The 16,144-nt window shown below is 43.3% G+C and overlaps 1 protein-coding gene across 1 annotated transcript in view; it reads left to right on the forward strand.

Annotated features, from left to right (window-relative positions):
* Positions 1-1,588: 1,588 nt before the first annotated feature.
* Positions 1,589-16,144, forward strand: part of SIM1 (SIM bHLH transcription factor 1) — a 271,876-nt gene continuing 257,320 nt past the window's right edge. Inside the window, exon 1 of the mRNA XM_078648380.1 lies at positions 1,589-2,176. Coding sequence (XP_078504506.1) covers positions 2,002-2,176 — 175 coding nt within the window. The 5' untranslated portion in view covers positions 1,589-2,001. The remainder of the gene's footprint in view (positions 2,177-16,144) is intronic.

Genomic DNA, 16,144 nt, shown 5'->3' on the forward strand with positions numbered 1-16,144 from the left:
GAAACGGGCGTGGAAGGCCCCTCCCTCCCGCTGTTGCTACTTGCAGGGTGCGTGGTCGGGCGTCGTCGTTGCTAATGCTATACGTCGCCCCCCTTCAGGTCAAAGTGCAACTTTCCTGTGAGCAAGTGTATCCCCCCAACGCCCCTACCGCAATTCATAGACGCTTGCAACGCTGACTGCGTCGTCTTCTGCGGCGGCGACGTCACGACGCCGGGGTAGTCGTCCTCCGCCTCCTGCGGCCAATAGGCGGCTCGCAACCCTGGGACTGCTTCCAATGGGGAGCATGGCTGCTGGTTTGAAGGGGCGGGGCCGAGAGCGCGCGGGGTGGGCGCGAGCCAGAGCCCTAAGTTGTACTAAACTCAAGCCTTCAGCTATGGAGAAGTTATTAGCCGTCCCCAGCCTGGAATTAGGCGCGCTCCATTAGTGCCCAGCTCCATGGCACCTGCTGCAGAGGTCCTGCAGCCTGCGCACCGGAGGGGAGCAGGGACAGAGGGGAGCCCTCGGCAGCAGCGGGCGGAGACTGGCAGGGGCTGGCACTGAGACCGGGGCTCTGCACCCGAGGGCTGCGTGCTGGGACTTCAGACAGAGGTAGGTTGGAGCCTCACCAACAGGCTCCCAGACCCTGTAACACCGCATGGCATCTGTTTACATATCCCTGATGGCTGGTACCAGCCCTCCCTTGACTCTTGTTGTATGTTCCCCTGCTTCCCCCGAATCTGGTAACTTTCCAGTATGGTCAAACCTGACATTAAGAGCTGTGGACACTTTGTATGGATGTGTGGGTTTTAATGAATTTTGCAATTTGGACTTCAATAAAAAAAAAAAAAACATGAGCTGTGGACACTAATCCCTTTAAGTTAATAACTATACATAATGTCCAGTAGGCTAAGTTGATTAGGTAATAAGTTCACCTTCTCTAAAGCCCATCGAGGCATTTGGATGTTAAGTGAGTCATCAGATTTAAGTGAAGGTGGCATTCCACGGGGTACTTCGAGCTGCTCCTCCCGCGAGACCCTTTATTCATCCAACCAGACCCCTGCAGGCTGAAGCAGCTGCACAGGCTACTTTGCTAAGATTGCAAGAACGCATTTACCAATGGAGAACTATTCTACCTTGTCGTTCATTTTAAGTTTCCAATGTAGGTATTCATTTGTATTTACTGGTCGTGCTGGGTGTGCCACTTCTTGCGACCAAGGCCACTTCATCGCAATTTAAAGTCTTTCAAATAATATTAAGCGAACGTTATACCTCTATTATGCATTTGTATATAACCTCACTGTTTATGAAATGCACCTTTTGAAACTGTTATGAACCAAAACGATGTTGAATTTTCCTTTGCTATTTTTTTTTAACATGGAAAACTTGCAGAATGGAATGTGTACCTGGAAATGAAAACAAAATGTCTAGCTGCAAAAAATCTCACGTATGAATTTAGAAGTCAGGTTTGCAAGCCAATTAACCCTGGTCCTTACGGTTTTAGTGTTGTACCTTGCACTTTAGACAGCCTCTTCTTCCTCCTCTGGGAAGTGGTGCACGTGCAGTGTGTTGACAGCGCTTTCATTGTTAACTCTTTTCTTCACAGAGAAAGGAAGCCACCCGTTGTACTGGCACGATGAACAGTTCGACACAACACTCCCTGCCAGTCAAGAGCGAGTGGCAGTGGGAAAAATAAACAGGATTATGTCCCTTATTCGCACGAACTGGGCTTGCATTTTGCAGCTAAAGGAAAGGACCGGGCTGGACACTCGAGGGCTCTGATGGCATTCAGACTAGCACATGGATTGTAATTCCCATTCTAATCACCTTTTATTCTATCCAGTGTGTAATTAATTGTGATTGTTCTCGCAATTTTAATACTACAAAACAAAAAGAACGAGCACCTTCAAAATAGTTTTACAATTTTGCGAAATGAAGCCGAGTTGAATCTCTCTCTCCCTTTCCGCACACTTCGGATGGTTCTGTGGATTTTGCCACCCGAGAAGGAAGGGGTAAAAATACACCATGAAAGAGAAGTCCAAAAATGCAGCCCGGACTCGGCGGGAAAAAGAAAACAGCGAATTTTACGAACTGGCTAAATTACTCCCGCTGCCCTCTGCGATCACCTCCCAGCTGGACAAGGCGTCCATCATCCGCCTGACGACCAGCTACCTGAAGATGCGAGTGGTCTTTCCCGAAGGTAGGTCTTTTTGAAACCGCGTAATAGTTGCATGACAGCAGCACCGCCCTGGCACAGTTTTAGTTCGTTATATCTTTTTTTTTTTTTTACCAACAAGTTTTAATCTTTTTCTCTTTTCCATTACTTTGTCTTACATTTTTGAACAATGTACAAATGCAACTGAGTGCCTTTCGACGCGGTTGGCAGTTAAAACTTGGAATCCGAGTTTCCTGGCAGTGTGTACAAGCGTGATAGAGGGTGCCCACTTGCTCGTGCATTCATTTCATTTCCGAGCTGTTTCTCTGGCCCGCCGCCTTCCAGTTCGCAGAAGCTTTCCCCCCTCAGCGTGTTTGGCTGTAAGCTCCGCCAGTAATGCCTTTGTCAACAAGTGAAGTGCGGAGCCAAAGCATGGCGAAAACAAACAGTGCTTTCTGCTTTTGTTGGCCGGAGTGCCCACATTGTGGGCATGCTACCAGCCAGCCACTTCTAGCGACCAGCTTTTGGAAATGATTGTTATCAGCGCAAATGTTTATGTAGCTGCGCGCCGAGTGCCCTAAACATTATCGCTGTGTTATCAAAGTTGCCTTTGAGTTCCCGCAGACAAGTAAAGGCCAGGAATTCAGCAGTGCATTGCAGTACACCAGGAAGTGCCTACCAGCCGTGGTGGCTGGAAACAGACGAGCGGAGGGGCAGCGAAACCACTAAACATAGAGAGAGGGACTGGTAGGAAATGTAGCGATTGAACGGATCCTGGTCACGACTGAGACATCCCGCGGATAATACAAGGCGTGCTTCTATCTAAGCCACGACAGTCCCTCCTAAATACAGACACTCCATTTAATGCTCTGGTATTTAGTGTCAAAACGTAATACAAAGCTGTCCACTGAGGTCTAACGAATAGCTGGATATCCCGTTTATTTAAGTGTGACATGGCCTACATGTGCTGATGGTTCGCTTACCACACACAGGTTTAGTAGCACTGAAACCCTTGTTGTAAGGTTGATGCGAGACTTCACTCGTGTTACTTTAGTCCAAACGTTAAAGCAAAACACTCATGAGTAAATCACATTATATGTTGACTCGGGGGAGGAAGGTTAGATTGTGACTTGATTTTTTTTTAAATTCGAGTAAATTATTATTTCAGATTTCGTTGATCCTAAATGAATATCTATCTATCTATCTATCTAGGACTCTCTTTGCCTAACCAAGCGTCAGTATTCAGTTCTTTCTGACCCCTAAATTAATATCAGGTGTCCTCTTGCTGACATGCAAAATTTATAAATGTACACCTGGATGTGAATGCCCTGTGGGTTACTCCTCTTCCCCTGTTCTATGGACCATGGGGCTTTGTCCTTTCAACTCTGCTCCAAAGTCAATGTGGTATAGTGAGCATGATGTAGATCACTCAAATATGGTAGGTATGGTAAGTGTGACTGTGTCTGTTCTCTAACAGTTCTCTGTTGCCACGTGAATTCGCTACAACATCATTTGAGCAGTCCCTGCACCCGTGACACCAAACCATTTACAATATGGGCCAGGATGCCCTCACCCCCAACCTATCTGTACATTAGGAGCTGATTCTTAATGTTCCTTTCTCTCACTCCTTCTTGCACAAATGAAGGCAGAGGTGCAGCAACACAGTATCACAAGAGCACAACTCTGGCCACCAGCCACCACACTGACATTATCCTGAGATAGGCCCCATGACACACACAGACACTTCCATTGATGGGGCTTCCTAAAGGAACAGACTTCCTGCCGCAAATGTGTCTCTGCGAGTGTAAAGCGCATAAATAATGTAATGACACGAGCCATTTATCAATGGAACGATCTGATCTATGTATTCTATCCATTGATCTAATTTACTTATCTATTCACGCCCTATAATTGTTATTTCACAAACAGCAGCGGCTGTAATGCCTATAGTTTACAGGAATTACATGATACTCATGAATTTTCTCATATAGCACATGAATATGAAAAACAATGACAGCATTCCCTAGAAGTACAGATTTCAACCAATGAAAATTCTTGAAAATACGTAGTGAGCCTCATTTCCTTCCTAGCAATTATTTAGTCCATGTTTTTGAAGCATGAATTTCCTTTTGAGTAATCGAAGCAAACTACATTGCTTTTTCTTCCATCAGCATTGTATTCATATGAACACAACTTAAACAGTTTATGTAATCATAGCCCCATTATTAGTTGACACTGCAAAGAGCAGCTGTTAAACCCTGATTTCTTTGGACAAAACGTATTTGTAAATTAATGATTTAAAAAATGCAAATCGTCACTAAGGCCCCCACCTTCTATCAATTTATGTATTTGTTGTATTATATTGTATGCTCTCAAAGAGAATATTACAATACTCTGAAACTCTCAGTAAACGTTTACCTGTTTATTAAAACATACCTTTTCATGCCATACTAAGTACAACTAATATATGTCATTGAAGAAGACGACGGTGTGAATAGCCCAATCAATCTCAATAAATTCAAGAATTCATCAATTCTAAATCCTAAAATTTTAGAACTAGCAAACAATAAATAATGGGTCATATTTCAGTTTTTTAAAAACACATTGTTCAGAGCTATCTTTCAATCTGTACCTATACACACGCATAAATATTGCAGATTGGCACAACGTTTTGTGTTTGCTTTATTGCACTTATCTGAAATTCATTGTTATAATTGCCACCTGTCGTATGTATATGAACAACAGTCATATGTTTATTTATCCACATACGCACGTAAATATTTACAAGGACATACATGGACAAGTAGGCCCTTTGTATAGATTATAATGCTAAAATTCAAATACATACGACCAAGAACAAGAAGACAAAGTCGAAAATGATGCGACTAAAATGACATGCTATTGAGTAATAAAAGATTGGCAATTTGTATCCCACAACTGTCAGTCGTTTGAAAACACTTTTCACGATAGAAATGTCTAACTGCGAACTGCGTTTCATGATTCTCAGAAATTACTTCATCGCCGTGAATTACAGATTTAATTCAATCCGAAACACGGCGTTTTGTAAACACTACTTTGAATAACTGTTTAGACGCATATGTTCTACTCTGAAAAAAGATGTAATATTAAATACGTGTCAGATTGTTGGCTTGAATGACAGATCACGCTAGTTTCGGCCTAGTGTTTGTTGTTGTGTCACTAGAACACCTTAATGAGATTCTGGGGTCTTTGCATATGGATGCCTGACAGGATTACCCCAGTATACTTGTAGGGACACGGAGTACTGAGGCCGTAGTGAGTGGGCGAACAAGAGACAAGCTGCAGTTGCACGCCCAGTGCCGGCCGCACATGGCGGCGGTGGTTGGGCGCGCCTGAAGAAGGCCTCCCGCGCGTTTCTCTTGTTCCAGGGCCTGCTGTGCTGTCCTCGGCGGGGTCAGCGCTCCTCAGGTGCTGCTCACGGAGCCCCCCACGGCTCCCGGCGTGTTATTAGCAGCGCCTGTCAGAGGCTGCTCTCAGCGGGCCCCCTCTGCGTGCCACCCTCCTGCTCGCCTCAATTACAGCGGCCTGCGAGCGGGGGCGGCAGATGGCGCCCGGCGGAGGCTGCGCGGAGCCGGGAGTGGGCATGGACCCCCGCGGTGATCGCGGGAGGTAAGCGAGCTGGGTGCAGCGGAGGAGGAGGGTTGGTACATAGCAGGCCAAGCCCTGGTGGAAATGCCTGGGCACACGTGGACAGAGGCTCTGTGCTGTGCAGGGGCGGCTGGGGCCTGGTCGGTGCCCGCGGGCAAGGGCCTCGGGCCTGATCGGTGCCCCCTGTATACCCGCTGGGGCAAGGATATGGGGCCTGCTCTGTTCTGCCAGGGCCTGCTCGGTTCCAGCCTGAGAGGGAGAGGGGACACTGTGGCCGATCAGGACTGGACTTGCACCCGCTCTGGTACCCGCCAGAGACTGCATTGCAAATAGTGCTTAATTTTAGCTGGTTGTTTCCGGTGCTCCTGCTGTCTGGCTAATTTTGAGAGGAGCGCACCATCGGTTAATTATTCAATATACATAAAATGGACTATTCATATTGCGTTGGGGGCCTGAAAAGTCCGAATTGTCACACTTATAGGAGTGTGATGGTTAATAGTTGTGCTGTTGCTGTTATTGGCAGCGCTGGCATGGGCAATGTGTGGTGCAAGCGGCAGCGGCCACCTAATGAGAGAGCCCTGGCACTTATGTTTTTTTTAAACAAATTAAGCACCATGTGGTGGCACTAAGCAACAGAGACGGGTCCGTCTGCTGGGCACACATACACACTTCACAGGGAGGTAAAATGTGCATTTACCGACAGCAAACTGCTTAAAGTTCCGACAAATCTCGCAAGACTCAAGAAAAAAACTCAAAATGGTGAATGAAAGGCTGCATGGATCTTTTTTCTTTCTCCACTGCTGTAATGTTCTGTTGGTGCCCTGGGCAGAAATATTAAAACAGACGTAATAGTAAAAATACCACAGATATTAAAATACATACATCATGATAAATCTTATGCTCTGTTGGGCATTGCACCCTGTGTACAATGACAGCGTATCAGAGAAATACAAATAAAACCAGACCGATCTGAGGTCACACCTGTCGTCTCCAGATTGCTCGACACCAAACCTCCATTTCTGGCCCCCAAACGGAACTACATTTTCTATTTTTAAATAACAGGGCAGCGGCAAGTGCATTCCACAACCGTTTACCCGAACCCTCCACTATGTCAGTCTACTCTAAACCATATAACTCTCAAACTCTCATCTCTGCCTGCCCACCAGAATCTGAAGACATGCACTGTCCACCTAATTCGCTAGAATTGGGGAAAAAAAAGAGGTACAAATGAAGAAAAATAAACGGGTTCACATAATTAGTGCACAGATCCAGTTTGAAAAAAAAACAGCTAGTCAAAGCAATGGGGTGGGGGCGGGGGAATGCTTTATGCGTGTGACACATTACCATTCAGGCGTTCTATAGAATGATGAACCTTTTTTAGAATATATCTTAAGGCTTTCAAAGTCACCTCTGGGTTCTGTGCCTAGATCAAGCGTCACCCAGTGTCTGACGCTAAAAACACACCGCAGAGATGCCTAAACAATCATGTAATAAAGGTTTAGGGACACACTCGTTCTTTTTTGCAGTATAGTGCGAACTCTACCCGAAGGTACTGGAGCGCTTTTACACGAATACCGTTCACATTACACAAGTAAACAATCATTTTTTTTAGGCCGGGGGAGATCTAGTAATTTGCCCAGAATCACAGGATGTTGAACCGACGCCGAGACTCGAACCTTACAGCGTATCCTCGCCCCCTTCCCCATGTCTCCATATATTACACTAAAACATTAGTAACACGAGGAGCAGTCTTATATAAAAAGTAACATATTAATGAAAACAATAGAAATGTCAGCATTAAAAGTAATTACCATATAGAACAAGGCGTAAAGATATACGAGTTTCTGTTGCTATCACACCTGGTTAAGAACAAAAACAATTATAATTATTACTAATATTACTACCAGTGCTACAAACACAACAGTGTTTGCGTAGGTATATTTAAATTAATTCGACTGGCTGCACTTTGCATCGAGGTCGTGACCTTCAATTTGATTTCAAAATGTATTTAATAAAAAAACACTAATGTCGTACTCTGGGTATGTGTTTTAAATACACTTATATTAACGCTTAAAAAATAGAGGGACACAAAAGCGAGCTACAAAGAAGGACAATGAGCGTCACCTTCACACCTGCACGGTGTGTGAGGGCACTTCGGTGATGATACAAGCATTATTACTCCAGCACTAATACCACTGGTCAGTTAATACCACCAGTGAGCGCTCGCGCTGGTGTCTTGTTCCGAACCGACGTCAACTTCTCGGTGCTGCGGACGGTATTGCAATAATTGTGACACAGTGTGGAGTTTTGTGAAGGTTTTACACACCGTGCTGAGAGCACACACCCAGGTGACTATGTTCAGTGTCGGGGTCTTGCATCACATACATCGACGCCCGCGTGCAGCACCGCGATGAACCTATAGAGATAGTTAAACACAAGAGATACATTTTACACAGACAGTTAGGACAGATAGATACCTCTGTCAGCGGCGCCGACTAGTTCCAGTCATAACCACTGGACACCCGTCCTCTCACCAATAGTGCAGACGGTAAAACACTAGCGCAGCAGAGTGGGGTTCCTTCAAACATGGGGTATCTATCTACCTTGTAGCGTAAAACGAGATCATTGGGTGTCCTCTCCAGGGTGTATAATAATGCAGTTTATTATTAAACAGTGTAATGAGGGCAGAGCCATTACAATGTATCGATGAGTCTATATCTGTGCAGTAACACACCTAGTATAAAAAATGTTATTACATCTGTGCAGTAACACACCTAGTATGAAACAGTGTTATTATATCTGTGCAGTAAAAAAAAACTAGTATATAGTGTTATTATATTTGTGCAGGAACACACCTAGTATTATTAAAACCCTGCAGTAACAGACCTATTATATAAATAGTGTTATTATATCTGTGCAGTAACACACCTAGTATAAAATAGTGTTATTAAATATTAGAAGTAGCACACCTAGTACATAAATGGTTTTATATATGTGCAGTAACACACCTAGAATATAAATAGTGTTATTATATCTGTGCACTACCACACCTAGTATAAAATAATGTTATTATATCTGTGCAGTAACACACCTAGAATATAAATAGTGTTATTATATCTCTGCACTACCACACCTAGTATAAAATAATGTTATTATATCTGTGCAGTAACACACCTAGTATACAATTGTGTAATAATATATGTGCAGTAGTACACCTATTATATAAATAGTGGTATATCTATGCAGTAACACACCCAGAATATAAATATTAGTATAATATCTGTGCATTACCACACCTAGTATAAAATAGTGTTTATATCTGTGCCGCTGCTCATCACAGTAACACACCTAGTATATAAATAGTGTTATTATATCAGTGCCGCTTCTTATCGCAGTAGCACACCTGGTATATACATATTTATAATAACTGTGCCGCTCCTCATCACAGTAACACAAATAGTTTATAAAAACTGTGATAATATATGTGTGACTTCTTATCGAATGTATATCAATAGTGTTATTATGCCTGTGCCACTTCTCATCAAAGTAACACACCTAGTATATAAATAGTGTTATTATATCTCTGCCATACTTGCCAAAGTAATGTGCATAGCGTCTCTGTCTCTCTCTCTCTCTCTGTATATATATATATATATATATATATATATATATATATATATATATATATATATATTTGTGTGTATATATATATATGTGTATAATATGTAGCTAAATAGAAATAATATGTAGCATATATATATATATATGTATATATATATATATATATATATATATATATATATACATATATATATATATATATAATATTTAGTATGATATAATATTTAGTATGGTATTATATCTGTGCCGCTTCTTATTAAAGTAAAACACCTATTATTAAATCAGTGTTATAACAGCCACGTAACCCATCCCATTAACACACTAATTGTTAAATGAGTGTTATAACTAGACCGCTGTTCATCACAGTAACATACCTCTTATTAAACGTGTTATTATAACCGTGAAGCTGCTCACTACCGTAACACACCTCGTACTAAACCTGTATGATTATAAGAGTGCTGTTGCTACCACTGCGTGAATTATTTTACATATCCCTACGGAGTGTTCTGAACTAGCCCATCTGTTAGTAAGGAGAAATGCGTGGCATTGAAAAAGAATGCTTTGATCAAAAATATGTTTTGTCGAACAATGCCCTCCAGATTAATAACTATTTTGGTTTTATTAATCGGGCGGCACATTTTTATGTTTTTCCTACTCTGAATGATTTAATTTAGTATTTTTTTCAAGAAGGAAATAGTCTAAACATACAATTCCCTGGCCGGTGCCTGATTTAATACTGTTTTTCTTTGGCTCGGGCAGCGCCGGGACTTGGGTTTCAATGTTTGTTTTCGAACAGGAGTTTTTCTCATCTGTGGGCCTCCGAGGTACAAACCCCTTTCCACGCCGCTTTGCTCTGTTTAATCCCATTTCACCCGAGCCTCTAAATTTTGATGTGCAGAACTAACTTGCTGCTATAACCGTCGCAAAAAGCAGATTTATGGAACGAAAACCCCGCACAGATCCACCGTGTTTCCCTTAGAAATGCAACCCCGCTACCTCGGTTGTGCAGCTCCTAAATGCCGCCGAGTCCTTTGAACATGTAACTTGAAATCGAGCTTTATACCAAGGCGCTAGGCCGCACACGAGCTGCAGTCCCTTTCATGGACAGCTGTGAATTTGCCCGCGCACAACTTGACAAAATTGGACACATTTTGCACGCGCCCAAAATTAGTAAAGCTATTTTGCGCCATTTTATAACCTTTTTTTAGATTACCCCTAAGCGCCTTTCTGCTCTGTTAAAGCGCTATAAGTAACAGGCGTTACTACCATGATGCGATGCGATTGCACTCACTTCACAGACCTTGGTGAACTCAGTTGGCCGCGCCACGATTCGAACAGACGAGCTGCAGACAACAGCTAAAGTCTGTTGCGAGCGTTTAACTAGCTCCATGGTAGCCTGTGACAAGGAGAACAGCAGCAAATATTTCTAACTTTCATTAGACCGATTAAAATAGAGTTTTCTCCATCTAAAAAATGTGACCATAGCCAAATGATTTTGTCTCACTCTTTATTCATTGTTTACATAAGCATTGTGCCCTTTTCCCGGCATCGCAGAAACGAAAGAAGTGCAAAAAATATATATTTAGAAGTTGCACCGTTGCCAGTGTTTCCTTAACATGTTTTTGAAATGTTTTAAACATAATTTTCTCTCTTCCTCATTATGCAAAAAGTGCACTGCGGATTAGATCGCTATCACTAATGCGAAACATTAAGTTATACAGGTGGACGGCTGTTTGCCAACTCGCATGGTACAGGTTTTGTTTCTGGTTTCAAAAGGAAAGTGTAGCTGGGGTAGACTAAAGCAGTGCGTGGCATCCATTAATGCTTTCCTGCCAGGCGGAGGAGCACGTGGCCGTAGCAGTGACGCCCTTCCGGTCCATGTGTCAAGGGTGCCTTACCCCATCCCCCTTTAGAAGCTTTGACGTTATGACGTATGCGACCAGCACATCCGAAAACTCATAAACAATGAGACCTTCCTTTGCTATGCACTTGACAACACACATCTTTTTTTTTTGGGGCGAAAATTGTTTATTTACCTGGAAGAGGACGACCATGGTCATTATGCGTGACGCAACGGGACACAGTGCAACACGAGAGCGCTAACCAAAGCCTCCGTCTTTGGGTAGTTCACCCACTTAGTGTCAGGTATTATATGTCATGACTATCATATTGCATTCACTGCCCCACAGTGTAAATATAGGTTAGTATAACAGGTGGACGTGATAGTGAACAGTATTAGCGGTATTAGGTAAACGACGTGGGGGAAACGAATAAAAAGGTACTTTCCGTCATGGTCACGATGTAGCGCAAGGGATGCATTAGAAATAATATAATTGTGGTTCAATTTTATTGACTACGAAATAGAGTCTTGCAACCGGTCTAGAAATTCTCAGGAGCTTTATAAGTTGGCATCAAAGTGTGATGAATAGATTTCTGCTGATTCACCACAATGGGTAAATTGTTAGCAAAGTGATGTTACCCAGCATTGTCTGAACGAGGGCGTACATGGTTAGTGGCTTCTGTTTCTGAGCGCACCTCATCCCCCTCACCCCCTGTGTGCCCACTGACCCATACCTTGATAACTGGTCTGTGATCCAGGCAGGATATGACCTACCTCCCTCCTTCCTTCGCCCCCCTGCGCTTCCGTTGTAGCGCTTACAGAGCTCAGACTGAATTAAAGCATGTCTGACCTCTGTTAATGATTCCCAACTCCTGGAATGTCTGGAGGTGACCTTTCCGTTCCCAAGGTGCCTGACGTGACGTCCTCCCAGGTGATGGGGACGGGCAGCGCGCGCTCTTGTACCTTGCAATGGCCACCTTAATGCTAGTGTATACATGTACCGCCTAGAAGTTACTTTCAGGGAGAAGCGCTTTCAATCACTGGCTGACGTCCTTCGAATGCGCTGAATCACGTCACGCAACAAGGCAATATAAAAACAGAAATGTACACACGGTAGCCACAAATCAGCAACGTTTGTTCAGTCTGCTCGTAAAGGACTAAGTGCAAATGCATGAGTTTAAAATTGTATTTGTATAGCGCTTCGTACTCCATCGTGAGGCGCTGACGGGCAATATTGCCAGCTGGCGCGCTACACTTTGAGGGAGTGCTTGATTGGAAGGGGGTTGTACTTGCGATGAGGCCTATGTGTAGGATGACCAGGCGTCCCCGTTTTGCCAGGACGGTCCCTGTTTTTAACCAGCTGTCCCAGCAAATTTCAAGAAATTTAGCTCATGTCCCCGTTTTTGGAGATGGCCGACTGAAAACGGTGGGAGGTGTTTTTTATGTTTTACAAAGCAGGGATACTTAGCAGCTGTTTCAAGAAAGCAATTTAATTAACAGGCAAGCTACTAGGCTTAAAACATTTATTTTATGTATGTTCTTATTGCCTGTTCTGTAATTCTCTGCTGAGGAGCGCTCTCATCGCTTGAAGGAAAATTGTAGTCCTTCTTCTATTTTTGTGAAAATGGTTTGGCTTTAAAATTCTGGTCACCCTACCTATGTGGGAAGTGTTTAGTTTGATGCCTGAGTGACCACGGTGGTGCTTTCGTCTTGTCATGGGTCACGAGGTTAACAGCGTGGAGGTGGAAGACGAGCGAGAGACAGAGCGTGCACAGTTTAATGAATACCTCTGGAGACGCCATGTGGCGTTTTCGGTGACTATCAAGCCTTCAACTCAAACCTTTTACTGAGTTCTGCCACCAACAAGCCCAGTCCCCAAATATTATAGGGTCTACATTATAGTCAATGCTCAAGGCCTGCTGTCATCTTCTCAGATACTAATTTATTGAAGCACGTCACCAATCTAACCACTGTTATAAGGCAATGGTAAGTAAACGTGTTACATAGCGCTTCTACGCCATATACCGAGAGCATGGATTGGTTCTAAAGGATAATATAGGACATCAGTATTACTTTCTCAGTAAGGCTGATAAATGCCTGAACTGGTAAAAGGTTTGTAGTGTTTTGTCTCCTTTGGTTCACGTGGCACCTAGTTCAATTTACAGACAGAAAGTCACGCCAAAAAAGGCATCTGTGTCTGAAAACTCAAAGTGAAGCCTGGGCGAAAAATTACATTTGTGACACTAAAAAGATGGATTTACATTATAAAGGCACAACAAGCCGTCGTCGATCTTTCTGGAGGCAGTAAAAACATATGGAAGCTTTTACAATTATAGGCTTGTCCTTAGAATAAAACCTTAATTATTTCATTATTTGGTTTGTAATCTGCAAATTGTTCTTTAAACGAAAGAAAAGGCACACTAGAATGTCTAATATTTACGACAAATTAGATCAGGGTTGCTGCTAAGTTAATTGCATGTTTCAGAAACAGTAATTTCCCTTCCTCGGATGTTAATTTGCTGTGGCTGACTTCATTATTAAATTTATTAGGAATGATTCAGCAATTGCTATTTTTTGTTGGATGTAATCTCTTTAGTCTTGACGGTCAGTTGCTAATGGCCAGGGCCACTGGAATTATGCGGCAGAGGAGGACCAAACTATGCAGCAGGTTTGAGTAAATTATGCAGCAAGAAAAGGCAAATTATGTGCCATTATTCAGCACATTTTGTGAAAGTATTACTTCATTATTTTGTCATTGTTAAACTTGTTAACACTTTCTGGGAATTAGTGGGTCCTCTTTAATACCAGTTTGTCACCCAAGTATAGCAATAAGCTACAGAGAGATGACCAGTCAACCTTTGCAAAGGGCCTTCCACTGCGCGGCAAATTGTTGCTGCATTTTTAGTATTTTTGCTGCATTTTTTTGTCTTCCATTTGTCTGCCCGTTTCTCCTCCATCTGCCTTACACTTTTCTTTACTTACTCCTCTCGTTTCTCCTTTTTAGATAAACCTGCACAGTTTTTAGGCTTCGCCTACAGACAGCTTTTGTATAATAGATGTAGGAAGTGGACCTTGAGTCAGCCCCTTGGGGGACGGCTTTCTTGTCTGTCTCAGTTCGATGCTTCTGTCTCGATGACTTTGCTCCCTAGGCTTGTTTTTGACACACCCTGATCATTTCTATTGCTACCTAACACTCCCCTTGCTATCCCTGGCATTGATGATATTTTTAAAACTGGTTTTGCAAGAGTCCAGCAACTGCTCACTGCTACTGTGAGGCACTCTTTTCCGCTCGTTTGTTGCTGCCATAAATCTCCCATTAGCGACACCTGCTGTATTGTTTTTTAAAATTATTCTTTTATTCTTGCAAGAGTTAGGCAGCTGCACGCTACAATCGACCACTTTTTCCTGACTGTTTACTTGGCAGCTAATTTACTGTTCTGACTTGGGCATCAGCCATCATCTTGGAGAGGTAAATTAAAAATGAATTAAGCAAAATAAATAAAAACAAAAAAAAAAACTAATACAAGTTGGATGCTCTGCTGTGGACTCCTGTGCACATTTTGAATGGTTGTTTTTAAAGTATAAAAAAATATTTTCAATGGTTTGTTAATTCTCATGAGAACAAATTAAACATGTCCTGATTGTATGCGCATGAAGGTGGCCATGTTTGAATGTTTTTAGCATAAACTATAACAAACCAAACAAGCACTGTCTAAGCCAATAGCTTTGTATCTGCAGTTCAAAGAAAGGACTTGTTCTTTTGGCTAATGCTTGTACTAAGCTTCCAGTGCCTGGCCCTGTTACAGCTCCCCACCCCCCAACTAATTTCTTTGTGTTTGATATTCACTCTGCATGCCACTGGCTTAAGCTGTTGGAATGTTTCCTGTCTAATGATATAATAAGGTGTGCACTCTTGCCATACTGCTGCTCAGGTACATATAGACATTGACCCACCTTTTTAGGTCAAGGGCAGAGGCAGCGCGCATGTGCTGCTCTGTGAGGCATGCTGTAATCTCTGTGGGAAGTTTGAAGACACCCACCACATGCCCATCACTTTTCGTTGGTTGCTTGGTCTGCATTTATAAAATACATCATTTTCATTCGTGGATAGAGTATATTTGTCCTGCCTTGAGGCTGTTTAGTTCCCGCCCTGGTGACTGCCCCTGCTACATGGAACCTTTAGATATGGGCCATATGTTTTGGTACCCGCACTACTTTTTCTTTTGCCTTGGCTTGTTTTGTAATTTTCTGTAAATCGTGTTTCACTTTGCTCCCACTCCCGTTGTCCGTGTTTGCTTTGTTCCTGCCCCCTCCTGTTGTCAGTACTCCCTATGCTCCTGCCATCCTCCCATTGTCCGTGTTGTCATTCTTCCCGCCCCCTTCTGCCGTACTTTCTGTTGCCTTTCTTCCCTACTCCTCCCATTGCAAGTATTCCCTTTCAGTAGCGACTCCTGGAGGGAGTGCTGCGGGGCGGTGAGTTGGGGTGGGGGAGGGGCAGGGTGGGGGGTAGTAAACTCTGGCTTATGGCCGACCGGAGTAATGTAAATAAATACATTTTTAAAACTAATTTCATTGCGCGCACTGAAATGCCAAATGGCGATGCAGAGCGCGCAATGTAATGTGTTTTATTTATTTATTTACATTACTCCGGTCGGCCGTGAGCCGGAGTTTACTACCCCCCCACCATGCCGCTCCCCCGCCCCACTGCAGCACTCCCTCCAGGAGCCGCTACTGTTCCCTTTGCTCCCACCCCCTATTTTCTGTGTTGGCTTTTTCCCGCCCCTTCCCGTTGTCCGTATTCCCTTTGCTACTGCCTTGTAGTCCATGTTGTCTTTCTTCCCGTCCCCCTCCCACCATAGTTTATGTTGCCTTTCTTTCCGCCCATCCCTTCGTCCGTATTCCCTCTGATCCCGCCACGTTGGCCG

Source organism: Lissotriton helveticus, chromosome 6 (genome assembly GCF_964261635.1).
Source record: "Lissotriton helveticus chromosome 6, aLisHel1.1, whole genome shotgun sequence".
Classification (NCBI taxonomy): domain Eukaryota; kingdom Metazoa; phylum Chordata; class Amphibia; order Caudata; family Salamandridae; genus Lissotriton; species Lissotriton helveticus.